At 41.2% G+C, this 15109-nt stretch overlaps 1 protein-coding gene across 1 annotated transcript in view; it reads left to right on the forward strand.

Moving 5' to 3' along the window:
* The window catches only part of GTF2F2 (general transcription factor IIF subunit 2), a 126083-nt gene that overhangs the window by 14175 nt on the left and 96799 nt on the right, over positions 1–15109 (forward strand). Inside the window, exons 3-4 of the mRNA XM_019650347.1 lie at positions 10051–10069; positions 11707–11851. Of these exons, the coding sequence (XP_019505892.1) occupies positions 10051–10069; positions 11707–11851 (164 nt within the window). The remainder of the gene's footprint in view (positions 1–10050; positions 10070–11706; positions 11852–15109) is intronic.

The following is a 15109-nucleotide window of genomic DNA, read 5'->3' on the forward strand; positions in this document are numbered from 1 at the left end:
TTTTTGCCTGAAATGCCCACTGTCTCTGCAAGGGTTATACCTTGAGGGGAGGGTGGAGTATCATTTTAAAGTTTCCTCATTATAGCCAGTCAGCTGTGGAGTTTGGATTTGGTGCACACCCTCTGGATTTGGCTCTTTGGAGGAGCAGTGCTGTATTTTTGGATGATGTCATGTCTTTAAGAAACTTTGAGGATTGGTCGAGTGGCTCAGTTGGTTAAGAGTTAGCTTAAGAGCACACGCTCTGAGCAACAGGGCCGCTGGTTCGATTCCCACATGGGCCAGTGAGCTGCACCCAAGCTGAGCTGCTGCTGAGCTGCCAACAGGTGGCAGGATGGCTCAGCTGGTGAGAACACGTGCTCCTAATAACAAGACTGCCTGTTCGATGGTGGACTATGCCAGCCCGCAACTAAGACTTGAACTGAGCACCTTGAGCTGAGCTGCTACCCAGATGGCTCAGTGGATAGAGCATGCGCTCTTAACAACAAGGCTGCTGCATGGGATGGTGGCTATGCCTATCCACAACTAAGACTGAACTCGGCACCTTGAGCTGAACTGCTGTCCGGATGGCTCAGTGGATAGAGCACGCACTCTTAACAACAAGGCTGCTGGTTCAACTCCCGCATGGGATGGTGGCTACGCCCACGTGCAACTGAGATTGAACAGCACCTTGAGCTTAGAGGCCACGAGCTGCCGATGGGCAGCCAGATGGTGACTGGCGCCCTCCACAGCTAAGATTGAAGAACAACAATTTGGCTGGTCCCCCTCCCCAATTCCCCAATTAAAAAAAAAAGAGAGAGAGAAACTTTGACACTTTCAAGTGTTTATGCCCTAAGTATTTTGTTCTTTATCTTACTTGCCTTTGTTTAGGACATATCTTTTAACTCCTCATTTTGTTTAACAAAATATGGATTGGAAACAGGCATGCTTTTATTTTCCGAGTTCTTAAAGGTAGGTAGGGACAAATAATACATCATTTTTTCAAGAAACGACTATACATTTTGTAGTGGAACCAGGCTTGAATTCAAGCCTTTGAGTGGTAAGAAAACTCCAGTAGGTTCTAGTTCCGGCTCTGTCACATCAGGTTGCTTGTTTCACAGGACTTTTATATGAATTTAGTGAGATAATATGGAAATAGTTGTCACTTATTTATTTGTGTATTTGACTTTATAAAATGAACACATTCCTGGAAAGTTGTAGATAAGTCACATTTTTTGTGAGTTGTCCTACTTTTATTGAAAAAACAAAAGGAATGTATACTTCTAATTGAAAGCTGTGGTGATCTCTTTTCTTTTTCAGCGTGGACTCCTTTGTAATGCAGATAATACCTGCTTTTTCTTTTATGAGCTCAGGACTTCTTGTAACTGGTTTTCCTAGAAATGTGGGCCACACGCTCTAATCTCAGAAATGTGTGTCCCTGAAGAAAGGCCGGCTACTGAAAAAATGTACGTTATGATGAAGCGAGTGGCACGTAGAGTGACCACACTGACCGAGCTCAGGATGGGGCCGCAGTCCTGAGTGGCTGTGGATAGTTGTTTTGCCCTTGGAACTGAGCTTCCTAAGTCTGAGCTTTCTCGTTTGTAAACTGTGGATACTAGTGCCTTCCCAGCCCGTAGGGTGTTTAGGAGACAAATGAAATAGCTCAGGTTTGTTAAAATGCTTTGGAAACTCCAGTGTTCTCCTTTTGCTACCGTGACTGTTGCTGTTGCATTCCTGAAAACCTCTGTGTAAAGAACATGCCTGCTTGAGGAATGTAACACCTTGTGGTGTGGGGAGGAGAGGGCTCTAATGAGACATAGAGAAAGAAGAACAGCGTTCAGGGAAAGCTAGGCAAACCCCAAGGACTACTTTGACCCCTAAAGTAAAATAGTAAGGTTAGCATGCTAAATATGCAACAATGGGTGTGCTGCAGTTTTTCTTTATCACCTGTTGCCTGATAGAAAATTTCCAAGTTGTTTTTCTCCCTCGGTTTAAAGTAGATGGTTTATGTAGTTGCATCTCATTTACATGGGATGACCATACCCCCAGGTTTGCCTGGAACAGTCCCCGTTTGCACGATTTCCTTGTGTAATTATTAATTGTGTCCCCTGTTTCACCCGACGGAGTGTCCTGGTTTTGACAATAAACTATATTTTTGTCCTTAATATTAGTGCGTGTGTGTGTGTGTGTGTTATTCCATGTGACACTAGTCTGATTTAATGAGCTGGCATTGCTGACCCCTCTGGGGACCCAACCAAAGCCTCATACACACAGAATATTTTGTGTGTTTTATTATATAAGCGATGAATGCTTGTTTCTTTTTAAAAGTTACTGATGTGCGGAACAAAAAAAAAAGTTATCTGTTTTTCCACTCCTTAGTGGTGGCTAGGGGTAACAGTTTGGTATGTACCCCCCAGATTACTCTACAAATGGATTATTACAATGCTTGATATGAACAAAGTTTTAAACATCTGGATCTGTTCTACTGACCATAGCCAAGTGCGTCTCACACATTCCGGCTCAGTTTCAGAGCGCACACAGAACTCTGATTTCACCCTCTTTTTTCCCTCTTACATTTGGTTCTAAGGCTTTGGTTGATTCTGCTCCACGTTTCTTTCTCTCTTCCTTAGGGTACATGGCCAGTGCTTCTGTTCCTTGTTTTCCTCATTCCAGTCTCTCAGTTCTCTTAAATGTGAAAACGCTCAGTAGAGGTGACTTGAAATCCCTGTATTCATATCAGTTTCCTTAAACGGCAGTTGAGGAAAAAGTAAACCACCAGAATTTCTTAAGAAAATCTTTTGGCTGAAGAGGGGTTTCTGTGTCAATATAAGAGGCCTGACACACAGAGAGAGAGAGAGAGAGAAAGAGAGAGAGAGAGAGAGAGGTTGGTTTATGTGTAGATGGAAGGTCTAGCAGGTGTTCGACCTAACGTTACATAAACACCTTGTCTTACAGAAGATCCTTTTAATCGATGAGAACAGATTTATAGTAATTGTAAGGTTGCTGTGGGAATGCTGGAAAACAGCTTGTTCCGCAGTAGGCCTCCTGCTGTCTCGTCTGGGTTACCGGTTTACTTAGCTTTCGTTCCTCCTGTGGAATTACTAACTTCTGTTAAACAAGGGCAGGCAGGATGAGTGCGGAAAGGCTGAGCAGGGCATATGCCTAGGGTATCAGGATTTTACTTCATTTCAAGCTGAATATGAGTCATCAAGCTTCATAGCTAAGAACAAAAGGCTCCATTAATAGGTGTTTGTCGTCTAGAATGTGAAGGAGGGTGATAACCCCGCCCTTTTCTCTGCCAGTGAGCTTACCATGCAGACATTATATTCAGTGCTCAGTGCCGCACTGAGGGACGTGCACAAATACATTCAGTGGCGTGAGACTAAGATAATGACACAACTAAAAATCAGTGTCCTCTGAGGAACATTGGAAGGTTGTTACGAGTTAGGGCAGACCACGTGAAACTGTCTCCAAATATTTTTAAGCCTAGAAGGTAGGTATACCATCAATTATTGATTCTTAGAGGCAGATCAACCAGATTATGGGTTATCTGTGTGGTTAAAAAAAAGTATATGTGGGTGAAACATGAAAACAACTAAGGTTTTAAAAAGGCAGTGTGCTACGAGGTGTGATTAAAAAAATGGTGAATGTTTAAATTAAAAAAAAATTATTATAGTAAAAGACATATTGCCATTAATCCTCCTGAAAATACTCCCCCTCACTTCAAACACACTTATCCCATTGCTCTTGCCACTTTCTGAAGCAGTTCTGGGAGTCCTCTTTCATGAGTGTCTTTAGTTGCGCTGTCGTGACTGCCTCCATGTCCTGAATCATTTTGACTTTAGGGAAGAGCCAGAAGTCACACGGTGCCAGATCCGGTGAATAAGGACACATCATAATGTTTTTATCTGACAGAAATTGTCACATACCAGAAGCGATGTGTGACACTGAGCGTTGTCATGATAGAGGATGAAATAGACACGAAAGAGGACTTCCAGAACTGCTTCAGAAAGTCGCAAGAATGATGGGATAAGTGTGTTCAAAGTGAGGGGGAGTATTTTGAGGGGGATTAATGGCGCTGTATCTTTTACTGGAATGAACCTTTTTATTTAAACATGCACCGTATTTTGTGATCACACCTCGTACACTGGGAATGAGTGTGATTTTAGGAGTTATCCAGCTCTGGGCTTTATCCCGACCTTCTCACTTACTAGCTGTGTGACTTTGGATAAGTTGGGTACCCTCTCTGTTTCCTCGTGTGTTAAGAGGAAATGGTATAATACCTCATCGGTTCAGTGCATGTAACGTACTTGGTTGGTAAGTGTTCACCTACTGTCATGGCGCACATACCTACAGTGCAGACCGAAGACCCTGCTGGCGCTGGTGTGCTACGGGTACGCACCTGGCCTCCCCGTCAGGTCGCCCAACGCTGTGCAATAGGCCAGAAGTAGGACGAGGACATGGCGTGCGTGGGGGTTCTCCAGCAGGGGGAGAGGACGTGGGAGAGGCAGAAGGAGGGAGCAAACATGCAGCTGTGAACCCAAATTTGGTTCCGTTTAACACCTGAAGAAAGGAGAGGCCAATTGTATGAGTAAGATGAGAGTGACAGCCTTTTTTTTAACAGTTGGTAACATTTGGGTCATTTTTGTCAAGCAACTTATGCAATGCTCCTAAACCGTTGTACTTGGATTATTTTTATACCTTTGGTCATCTCATGTGTACCACATTCTAATTAGTTTTTAGTTCTGTTTTAGCTTGTTTTATTTTTAAAACTAATGTTTTTCTGCATCATCATCCTGCCTCAGAAAACTTCAGTTTTCGAAATGTTTGATGTATGTTGTATTTTACTGACAATCATGCAGTCTGTACTAATATGGCTTATCTCAGAGACTTAATTTCTAGTTTTATTTCTAAACACATTTAACATTCAATGTCATGTGGGGGCCCACTAATAATAATAACTATGCAAACAAAAAAATTAATGAGATATAGTTTTTCTATTACAAAATTGACTAAGTTTAGAGCAATGTTATACTATTGATAGGAGTTGAAATCGGTACAAACTTTTTGAAGGGCAGTCTGGTAACATGTGTATGTGTGCATGCACACACACACACACACACACACACGCTGCTGCTCAGAACAAAGTAGAACAAAAATTCCAGTCTTTTCTCTGCCAGTTAGCTCACAGTGCAAGCATTGTGTTCAGTTCTTGGTGCTGTCCTTATAGAAAAAAGAGTAGAACTGGGATAATGAGAAGGCTAGAAACTTTAATTAAATATCATGCTTCTAACCCAGCAATTTCTAGGAACTTATCTGGTGGAAGTAACAAGTTAGTGAAGCAAAGATTGATGTACAAAGGTACTCATTTCACCATTGTTACAGAGAAAAATTAGTAACATTCTCAAATTCCTTAGGGATTAATTAAGTAAACTGGGCACATTTTAAAATTATTTTATACTTTTATTTTAAAACAATCACAAGCTACAGAAAAGTTGGAAGAACAGTGTAAAGAACTTGTTTTTACTACAAACAAAGACATTCTCCTACATAATCATAGCACACCCCTCCAAGTCAGTAGATTAACATCACATAGTACTACTCCCTCATCCTTAGACCTCAGCCAACGTTGGCCAATTGTCTCCATAATGTTTTATAGCAAGAGGAGCCAGTCCACCATCTCCTGGTGCGTCTGTTGTCAGGTCTCTTTAGTTTCCCTAAATCGAGAACATTTGTAAATCTTTTCTTGACTTGTGTACTGTATAAACGTCAGCACTCTTGATGCTTACAAGGCACTTGTCTTATAAAATTTGGGTTTGTTTGGTGTTTTTCATGACTACATTCGGGTTATTATGCATCTTTGGCAAGAATGTCACAGAGGTGCAGCTGGGTTCTTACTGTATTCTAGCGAGGTTGCATGTTTTCATTTTGTCCCATTACCGGTAGTGGTAACTTTGACCATTTGATTGAATGTCTTCTCAGCTTTTTTCACTGTAAATGTACACTTTTTCCCTGTGTGGCTATTAAGTATTCTGTAGGGTGGTGCTTGGAAACCATGTAAGTATTCCATTCCTCATCAAATTTTCCACTACTCATTTATCTGTGTTAGTAGGAACTCATGGATTCCCGTTTTATTCAATGGGTCACAATTTATTACCATCATCATTCTGATGTTCAAATTGTACAAAATTTAGCCAGTGGAAGTTTCTTTTTTTTTTTTTTTTTTAGCTGAGCCATCCTGCTACCTGTTGGCAGCTCAGCGGCTGCTCAGCTCGGGCTGGACTCGAACCGCTGTTGCTCAGAGCTCAAACTCTTGAGCGAGCTCTTAACCAACTGAGCCACTCGGCCGGCCCCAGTGGAAGTTTCTTTTAGCTGGTTCCCGTGCCAATTTTCTCCCCCTTTATTGTGGTAAACAAACACATAAAATTGAGCATCTGAACCATTTTTGAGTCTGCTAGGGATGTACTCGTATGCACACACACAGCTGCACGTCTGTGTTTATTTCTTTATATACGTATATGGGAAATCATGAGGTGACATCAGTATCCAGTTCCAGTCCCACGTCACAGGGTATGTGCCAGTCTTCTCCCTTTTCACATTCGTACCTCTTTTCTGAAATTGAGAAATCTGAATCCTGTTATCTTGAATTTATTCACTCTTTTGTTCAGGCCTCTGTTCTTATTTGTTCAGACCCCCGAGCCCCCACCAATGGGTGAGTGCCCTCCTCACCCCTCATTCGGCTGCTGCCTTTGCTGTCCTCCACAAGGGTGCTCTCTCAGCCCGTCCAGGCTTCCTGTCCTCTTCGGAGGCTGCCTCCCCTTGTGGGCATGCCTCCTTCTCTCTCGGGCTCCAGCAGCCTGCTTCCGGCTGTCTCCCCACGTGAGTGCCCTCAACCCTGCCAGCTTCTGACACCCTCTGCTGATGCCCTCACCCTGCCAGCTTCTGACACACCTCGTGCCGACCCAGTCTTTTGTGGGGATGCCCTCCTTACCCTCCTGGGCTCGGACCCGTCACCCCGGGCACTTCCTTCCCACCCCACTCGGGCTGTGACCACACTATTCAACCTGCTCCGCAGATACCCGCTCCCGTGCTGGGCCTCACCTTGGCTTTTGAGCCAGATTGTCCAAGAATGGAACGTATACATAAGAATTAAAAGCAAAACAAAACTGGTTAGGGTTAGGGTTAGGGTTAGGGTTAGGGTTAGGGTTAGGGTTGGTTAGGGTTAGGGTTAAGGTTAGGGTTAGGGAAAAAAAAAAGTTAAAAAAAATTTTAAAAACAAAACAAAAAAACCCTGAAGCACAGTTAAAGTCTTGGTATGATTTGGTTGGTTTTCTTACCCTAGAAAAGGATGTGTTTTATTGGCTGTTTTTCATTAGTGAAAAGCCTGGCCCTATTGGTGTCAATTCTAAGAAGTATTTAAAAAATGTATGAGAAAAGAAAGACAAATGATTAATTTAAAGGAAGCAAAGGAAGGAGGAACAGACCTGGAGAGTAAAGAAGTAGCTGTGGGGTACTGAGAAACGACTCAGCAGTGCAGTAGAAGCCACACAGCGTTATGAGGTGGCCGGTGGGAGAATGGGCCAGATGTTGACTTCCATCATTTCAGAAGATGGTACTGTGTTTTAGTGGTTGATGTTCATCTTTTTAGCCACAGGTCATCATGGAAAGGGTACATTAGTTGTAATGTAGAACAACAAAAGTCGTGTACTTCATACATTCACACAAGACCAAAGAAGACGTAATCCTTTCAAAATAAGTTTTAAGCTTTCAAAGATTAATCTTTGAAAATTAATTCATCCAGAGTGCATCGCTCTCTTATCTTTGCAGCTAAGATGCCGTTGTAATTATAAATACGTGAAAATGAAGTTGTCCTCCCTCAGCTATTCCTAATTGCATGGGGGATTTTCTGGTCACCCGCTGAGAGATGTCAGCATGCCCTTTATCCGTCCCCTTTCTCTTGCTGCCCACTTCCGGTCATTTCCTCCTCCCTCAGTTCCGACCCTGCCATCCGCGCCTCCTTGCCTTCTGCCGTCACCTGGCTCCAGCATTCATCACTTGATGTGGGTGTTTGCACAAGCGTCTGCGCCTTTGCCTGCAGTGCCTCTGTCTTACCTGGAGCGAAACTCTGCCTGTGGAAGCCACGTTCAGGGTGACAGGGAAGGGCTGTGCTGAGTTCCGCCCTGCCTGCGCGCGACCACGGGATTGTCGTCATGCCGCACTGGGGGTGCGTGAGTGCCAAATCTTCCAGATCTTCGTAAGAGAAGCTGCAGGTTCATATTTCTATGTGAAATCTGAAAAAAGCGTTTCACCTCTGTTTTAGATAATTTCCCAACAAAAAGAAGATTGACATTGCGTTTTAATATGTTAAAGACTCAGAAGTGCTGCCGTGAACAAACCTGTTTAAGATTCTGACTCCTCAGTCTGGGGTGAGAGGCCCTTTGCCGCGTGACTCCCGCCTGCCCGTCACTGATGCTGGGATGCGCTGGCCGCCTTCTCGTGTCTGGTGTTCCGTTGGAGTATTCTCTCAGCCTGGAGGGCTCCCATGTTGGTGACCTCATCCTAGCACCTCACTCGGGGCACCTTTTCCTAGCTTGCTTTTCTGCATCCATGACAGCGTGCTGGACCTCTGTCCTAAAGCTATTATCCTGTTATAGTAGTTCATGGAGTGTATCTTTTTCGTTAAACTGGGACCGTCTTGAAGATACAGACCCGTTCTCATGCTAGACCGTGGATGTGTAGTAGCCACTTCATGACAGTGAGTGAGTGACAGAGCCACTGAATGAAAGCTGACTGGAACTCAGCTGAGCTGTAGAGACAGCAGTTTTCTAACTGGCCTTCATATCCGTTCCGTGTATATTTTCTGGTGCAGGTTTCTTGGAGCGTATCTTGGAGCGTACTTGTTACTCTTTTGTTCAGACAGTCAGCACTTGTGGCTCTCCATTGCCTAAAGACTCTGTATGTGATGCGCAGGCCCTGCCGCGGTCTGGCCCCAGCTCTCCGTTAGAGATCGCCTCCCACTGTTCCTTATTGTGTGCTCTCCCCTCCAGCCAACTCTGATCACATTTTCATGGTCACGCTCCTGTGTGGCTTTGTTCAGCTGTTTACTTCTGCTTCTAGAGTCCCGTCCCAGCCCACTGAAACCCCAGCACCCTTCAAGACTTAGCTCAGAGCTGCCGCTTTGGTCGAGCCATTCCTTCACTCTTAAAATGGAAGAAATGGTGTCCTCCTGCCTGATCCTGGCACACTGTGGCTCTCTTAATTAAACATTAAAATTTATCTCATGTTATGGTATAGTTATGGGTGTAGCTTTTATGTCTTCAGCTGGCTGGGGACAGGGGGGACCTGACACTCAGTACTTTGCATATAGTAGGTATTTAATACACGTTGTTGTTTTTTAATTATGCTATTATATAAGGTGTACATTGATTCCATATTTGTAAAAAAAATAACAACATTTGAAAGTATGTAATTCAAATATATAGGAAGTAGTCCGGAAGGCTATTTACTGTACCAAGTTGTTAACAGTGGAATTGTGGCTATTTTAAAACTTCTTTTGGCTTGTCTGCATATTTATATATGGAGCTATATTGTTTTTATGGAGGAGAAAATTGCTTATAATTTAAAAAGATTGTTGAATTTAATTTCGATCTTTGAGATTTTGTTAGGTAAATGAAACATCTTCAGCCAGACAAAATAAATAGTAAAATTTGCTGCAATACTATATATCTGGCATTAAGTATGCATTCATATGCTGATGAATGCTAAAAATGCTCAGAAATAAGATAAGAATTGTAATAAGATCATTATTTAGATAAGATATTGTTAGGATAGGTTGTAATAGTGCTAAGTGATACAAACATATAATAAAATGCTTCTATGGAGTTAATGTGACTTTTGTTTTTCCTATAGGCTTGCAAATAGGCTAGTTGAGGAGAGACACAAGTAAATACTAATCTCTGTAAATGTAATATTTTATGTAACTATTAGTAGTGTTATTTCTTGTAATCCTCAGCATAAATTTGAAAAATACATAAAATCTAAATAATTTAAAAATTTTCCTTTTCTCTCTTTTAGGAATCAAGGAAGGACTGAGGTAAGATTATTTCTATTTAAATTTTATTTAAAACGAGATTATTTTACTACGCATTAGTAACAGTAAAGAGAGGGTGGTGTTTGTTTTCTGGAAAACTCCACATCAAACTAGTGTCTGATGGTCAGGAACACATAATAGTATAAACGTCACTCTTGTGTGAATGAATGGACTCCTTTCTAGTTGTTCATTCTTAGCATTTTTCTACTTTGACCTAAAGTATCCCCTCTTTCAGTGCTTACACAACTTAGTATTACTTCATTAATATTTTACATTATTTCAGTGTGGCAGAGGCGTTTGATGTGGATTTTTGAGGGCTTTTAAATGTTGACCCATTAAGTCCAGGGCATAATTTTCAGTAGAGAGATATTTAATAAATGCTTCATAATTTTCCTGTGTGGTAGGGAGACCAATACTTTACGTTTATAAATCCCTTCAATGTAAGATTTGATGTTCTTTTGGGGCAGATCTGGTATATAGTAAAAACCATTTTGAAAGAACACCTACTATGTCTTTTTATTCTAAACCTGAATATTGAGTTATCCTTGTAAACATTTAGTTGTATTTGTTAAATTTTCAAAAATAAAACAGCACTATGTACTCATATAGCAGTCATTAAGACCTAACAAAAGACATCTATCCGCTGCTTGTGGGAGTGTTTAAGCTTTCTAAGTAGCTCACTTTACCCCTTCAACTATAATCGCTTTCTTAATACTCTTAAAAAACTGACTTATTCAGCAAACCCTGTTTTCCTTCTATGTGCCGGCACTTTGCTAGGAGATATACATAAATACATATATATATATATATATATTTTTTAAAGATTTTTATTGGGGAATTGGGGGGATGGGAACAGTGCTGGGGAATTGGGGGAAGGGGAACAGACAAGTTGCTGTCGTTTTGTTCTTCAGTCTAGTTGTGGAGGACGTTGCTTCACTGGCCCAAGTTGGCACCATCATTGCGCTCTTCCAGGGTGAGGCAGATCAGTCGCCGGCTTCTGGACGGCCGCTCACTGCGGCTGCTGGCCGCTCACGCTGGCTGCTGGCTACACACGGTAGCCCATGGCAATCCACTGCCACAGGGACTGCAGCCTACGCCGTCGCCGGCGACTCACAGCAGCCCAGCTCCAGGTTCAGCTGTTGTTCAGCATCTTAGCTGTGGAGGGCAGTGTCACTGGCCCTCATATGTGGGATCCGAACCGGGGCCCTCTGGCGTCCCAAGCGAGTTCTTAACCATCGCGCCACTCGGCCGGCCCGATAAATACATATATTTTTATATTTATTTATTTAAGGATATAAATATAACAAGACATGGTCTCTTGAGCTCAGAGACCTTAGAGGGAAAAGTGCTGTTTCTATTTTGGAAATAGAATTTCTTCAGCCGTAGGTCAGAGAAAACATTTGAAAGCTGTTTGTATTTATAATGGTAAATGAGCCCCATTATTCTGACAGATGGGAATTGATTCTCTTTTTATGACTGAATATTAAAGATTGTTGGATGACATTTTTTAAATGCTTAATAAAATGACTGGAAAAGATTCACGTTTTTTAAAAATTACTTGAATTATAATCAGAATTTCTGTACAGATACTTTGAAAACAAAAGTCTATTGTAACAAGCTCTGCTTAAATTGTATGTTAGGTGTCATTTACTCTGAATGAGGATCTTGCAAATATTCATGATATTGGCGGAAAACCAGCTTCAGTCAGTGCTCCGAGAGAACATCCATTTGTCTTGCAAAGTGTTGGAGGACAAACATTAACAGTATTTACTGAGAGCTCATCGGGTAAGTGAGAATAGATTTATTTAATATTATTCCCGCACCTGTTGTATAGATTTTTCTGTCTCAACATAGTCTCGGGGGGTCATTACCAAGGCTGTTCCCACCTCTCTTACTCATATCATGCTTCTTCTGTGCTCCGAGTACTTTACTGTAATTGATGACATTTTGGCTGTTACTCAAAACGTTTAATTTCCATTTGGGGCATGAAGAAATAGAACAAAGCAGATGGGAAAGTGTGGCATCAAGCTGCCTTCTAGGATGTTGAAGAAACAGTATTCTGAGTTTTGCCAAGATAAGGTCACCCGTGACTGATTTGGTAAAGTGATATTCAGCAACTATAAGTTGCGTTTTAAAAAATACTGCGTAATATTAGGGGATATTTAGTCTGAATTTTTGCTCTCACATGCTTTCTATACTCAGAGGGCCTGTTTAATGCAGAGATCAATTTCTTCTAATTGATCTAATAGAGCTTCAAGAAGCTCTGTGTAAAATACAGTGTAAATAAGCTCTGCGTAAAAAATATTTCAATTTTTTGTGTTTGTTCTGAGATGTTTTAACAGTTCAGTAAATCAGGAGCAGGTGTTTCAGTTTGTGAATTAAGTACAGAGGAAACTTTTTTGTGGCATATGTGTATGAATATATGTTTATTTTCATTGTTTCTTAGTTTTTAACCTTCACTGGATTTAGGATATTGCTATTAAAGCATCAGCCCACCTTATTTTTGTGGAGTTAATTTCTCATATAATTTAAAAAGTTTATTGGTGGTATAAAAGAAAAGATCCATGATTTTGTTGTATCTTCATTAAACATTACAAAGAAAGCTGTACAAATTACAGTGTGTTAACATCATTGTTTAAAAAAAGGAATCTGCTCACATAAATTTTTTGTGGTATCTTGGATTACCATTAGCTGCACAAGCTGAACTAAAAAAATTATTCTCTTTCTTTTTTTCCCCCTTGGACATAGAATCTAAAATATGGTAAATTGCATCTTTTCTGTCATGTGGTTTAAGGTAAAAGATTTGTTTTATTGCATTATTCTCATGCTCTGATAATTTGTAGTGTAGTATTATGGGAGGTAGAAAATGGTAAGCATTTTCGCCTGAGAAAGATGAAACCATTCAACAAACATTTGGTGTTTACTGCATCATGGGAATCATAGTGGGTGCATCCGGGGAATCTGATATTTGTCTGCGGTTGATGGGATTTAGTGGGAGCTACTGACCCTGTGAAGTTTTCCCTAATTTTGTGGTTGCCCTGGAGTGTAAGAGGTGTGGAACCAAGATGGTGAAAAGGTGACAGAGCTTGAAAAAAGTTTGAGGTAGGGGCACTTGAACTTCCTCTGTAGAAGAAGGCACCTGATTTCAGACTTTTTACATGTTATTATGTTGCTAGTTTTTCCAGAGCATAGTTTATTGCTGGTACTTACACGAAAGACAGCAATTTAGAAAGCTAGGATTTGTTATCCTCAGAAATCAGTCTTCCGTTTTTAATTGTGTACATCCTGTAGTTAGTTTGTGCTCTTTTTGAACATTTTGTGTTCACATTTGTGGTTACATTGTACTGCAAAGGGAATGTGGTATTGTAAGGATTATCTTTGCAGGAATATGGAAAAGGATTAAGATTGTCATCCTTCTTCTGGAGTTTGGACACTATGTTCTGCTTTGTAGAACTGTGATAATACAAATACAGGGCTAAGTTGCTATTAGATGTTGTATACTATAAGGGAATTGTTTTCTTCTTAATGTCATTAATCGTTTGTTTTATGTCATTGTTCATTGACTCTCTTTGTTATCTTTCTGTGTTTTAATTTCCTTATTTATGAAATGGAGATAATTTACATTTATGTATAAATATGAATACATTTAAATCACTTAGAACAACACTCAGTATATAATAAATGATCAATAACTGTTATTACTATTATTAATATTAGTTTGTTTTTTTTTTTAAAGATTTTATTGGGGAACTGGGGGAGGGGAACACTGTTGGGGAATCGGGGAAGGGGAACAGACAAGTTGCTGTCCTTTTGTTCTTCAGTCTAGTTGTGGAGGACGTCGCTTCACTGGCCCATGTTGGTATCATTGCATTCTTCCCGGATGAGGCAGATCGGTTGCCAGCCATTAGACGGCCGCTCACGGCAGCTCTCGGCTGGTTGCCAGCCACTCACGCTGGCTGCCGGCCACTCACAGTAGCTTATGGCAGCCCACTGCAGCTCCACTGCAGCCTGCTCCGTCGCCGGTGACTCACGGCAGCCCAGCTCCAGGTCGAGCTGTTGTTCACCATCTTAGCTGTAGAGGGCGCAGCGTCACTGGCCCATGTGGGAACCAAACCAGTGGCCCTGCTGCTCAGAGCTCACATTCCCAAGCCAACTCTTTTTTTTTTTCTTTCTTTATTATTATTATTTTTTAAGCTGAGCCATCCTGCCACCTATTGGCAGCTCAGCGGCTGCTCAGCTCAGGCCGAGAATCGAACCGCTGTTGCTCAGAGCTCAAACTCTTGAGCGAGCTCTTAACCAACTGAACCACTTGGCCGGCCCCTAGATCTTATTTTTAAACACTTTAGGTTTCAAGTTTATTTTTAGGCGTTTGCGTGCATTTTAGCTCTATCTGGGTATATACCATTTGATCAGATTCAGCCAATAGAGATTTTTATGTTCAGTGTCTTTTGATTGCCCAGATGACCAAGAAAAAAGCTCTAGAGTTGTTTTTAACAGTTTATTTTGTCTTCTGAGGAGCCTTATGTCTTTTGCTATTTCTCTTTATTAAGGCATCAATTCTGTGACTGGGTTCCATGGCTCTGTGACTGCCATGACATACCAAAAATGCTAGATATAGATGTATGTCCGCATGTTTTTCTATAGGACAGGACCATAGCTCTCAGTGGAGTCTCAGAGGGGACTGTGATCCCAAAAAGCTTCAGAGTCACCACACTGGTGTTAGGTTGGTTGGTCATGAACCTGCCAAAGTATAAGTAACTGAGTCATTTTACATCAAGTGGGCATGTATTTTACACTGAAATATACACGAGGCAGGCATTACCTTGAATATTTTTGTTTTCCCTCAAGCATACAACTCTACTGCTTATAAAGAGTTGCTTTTTATTTTTTGAAAAATTTTTTTTAATTAAAGTTTATTGGGGTGACAATTGTTTACAGTAAAGTTACGTAGGTTTCAGGTGTACAATTCTGTAATACATCATCTATATATCACATTGTGTGTTCACCACCCAGAGTCAGTTCTCCTTCCATCACCATATATTT

This window comes from Hipposideros armiger, unplaced genomic scaffold (genome assembly GCF_001890085.2).
Source record: "Hipposideros armiger isolate ML-2016 unplaced genomic scaffold, ASM189008v1 scaffold_139, whole genome shotgun sequence".
Classification (NCBI taxonomy): Eukaryota; Metazoa; Chordata; class Mammalia; order Chiroptera; family Hipposideridae; genus Hipposideros; species Hipposideros armiger.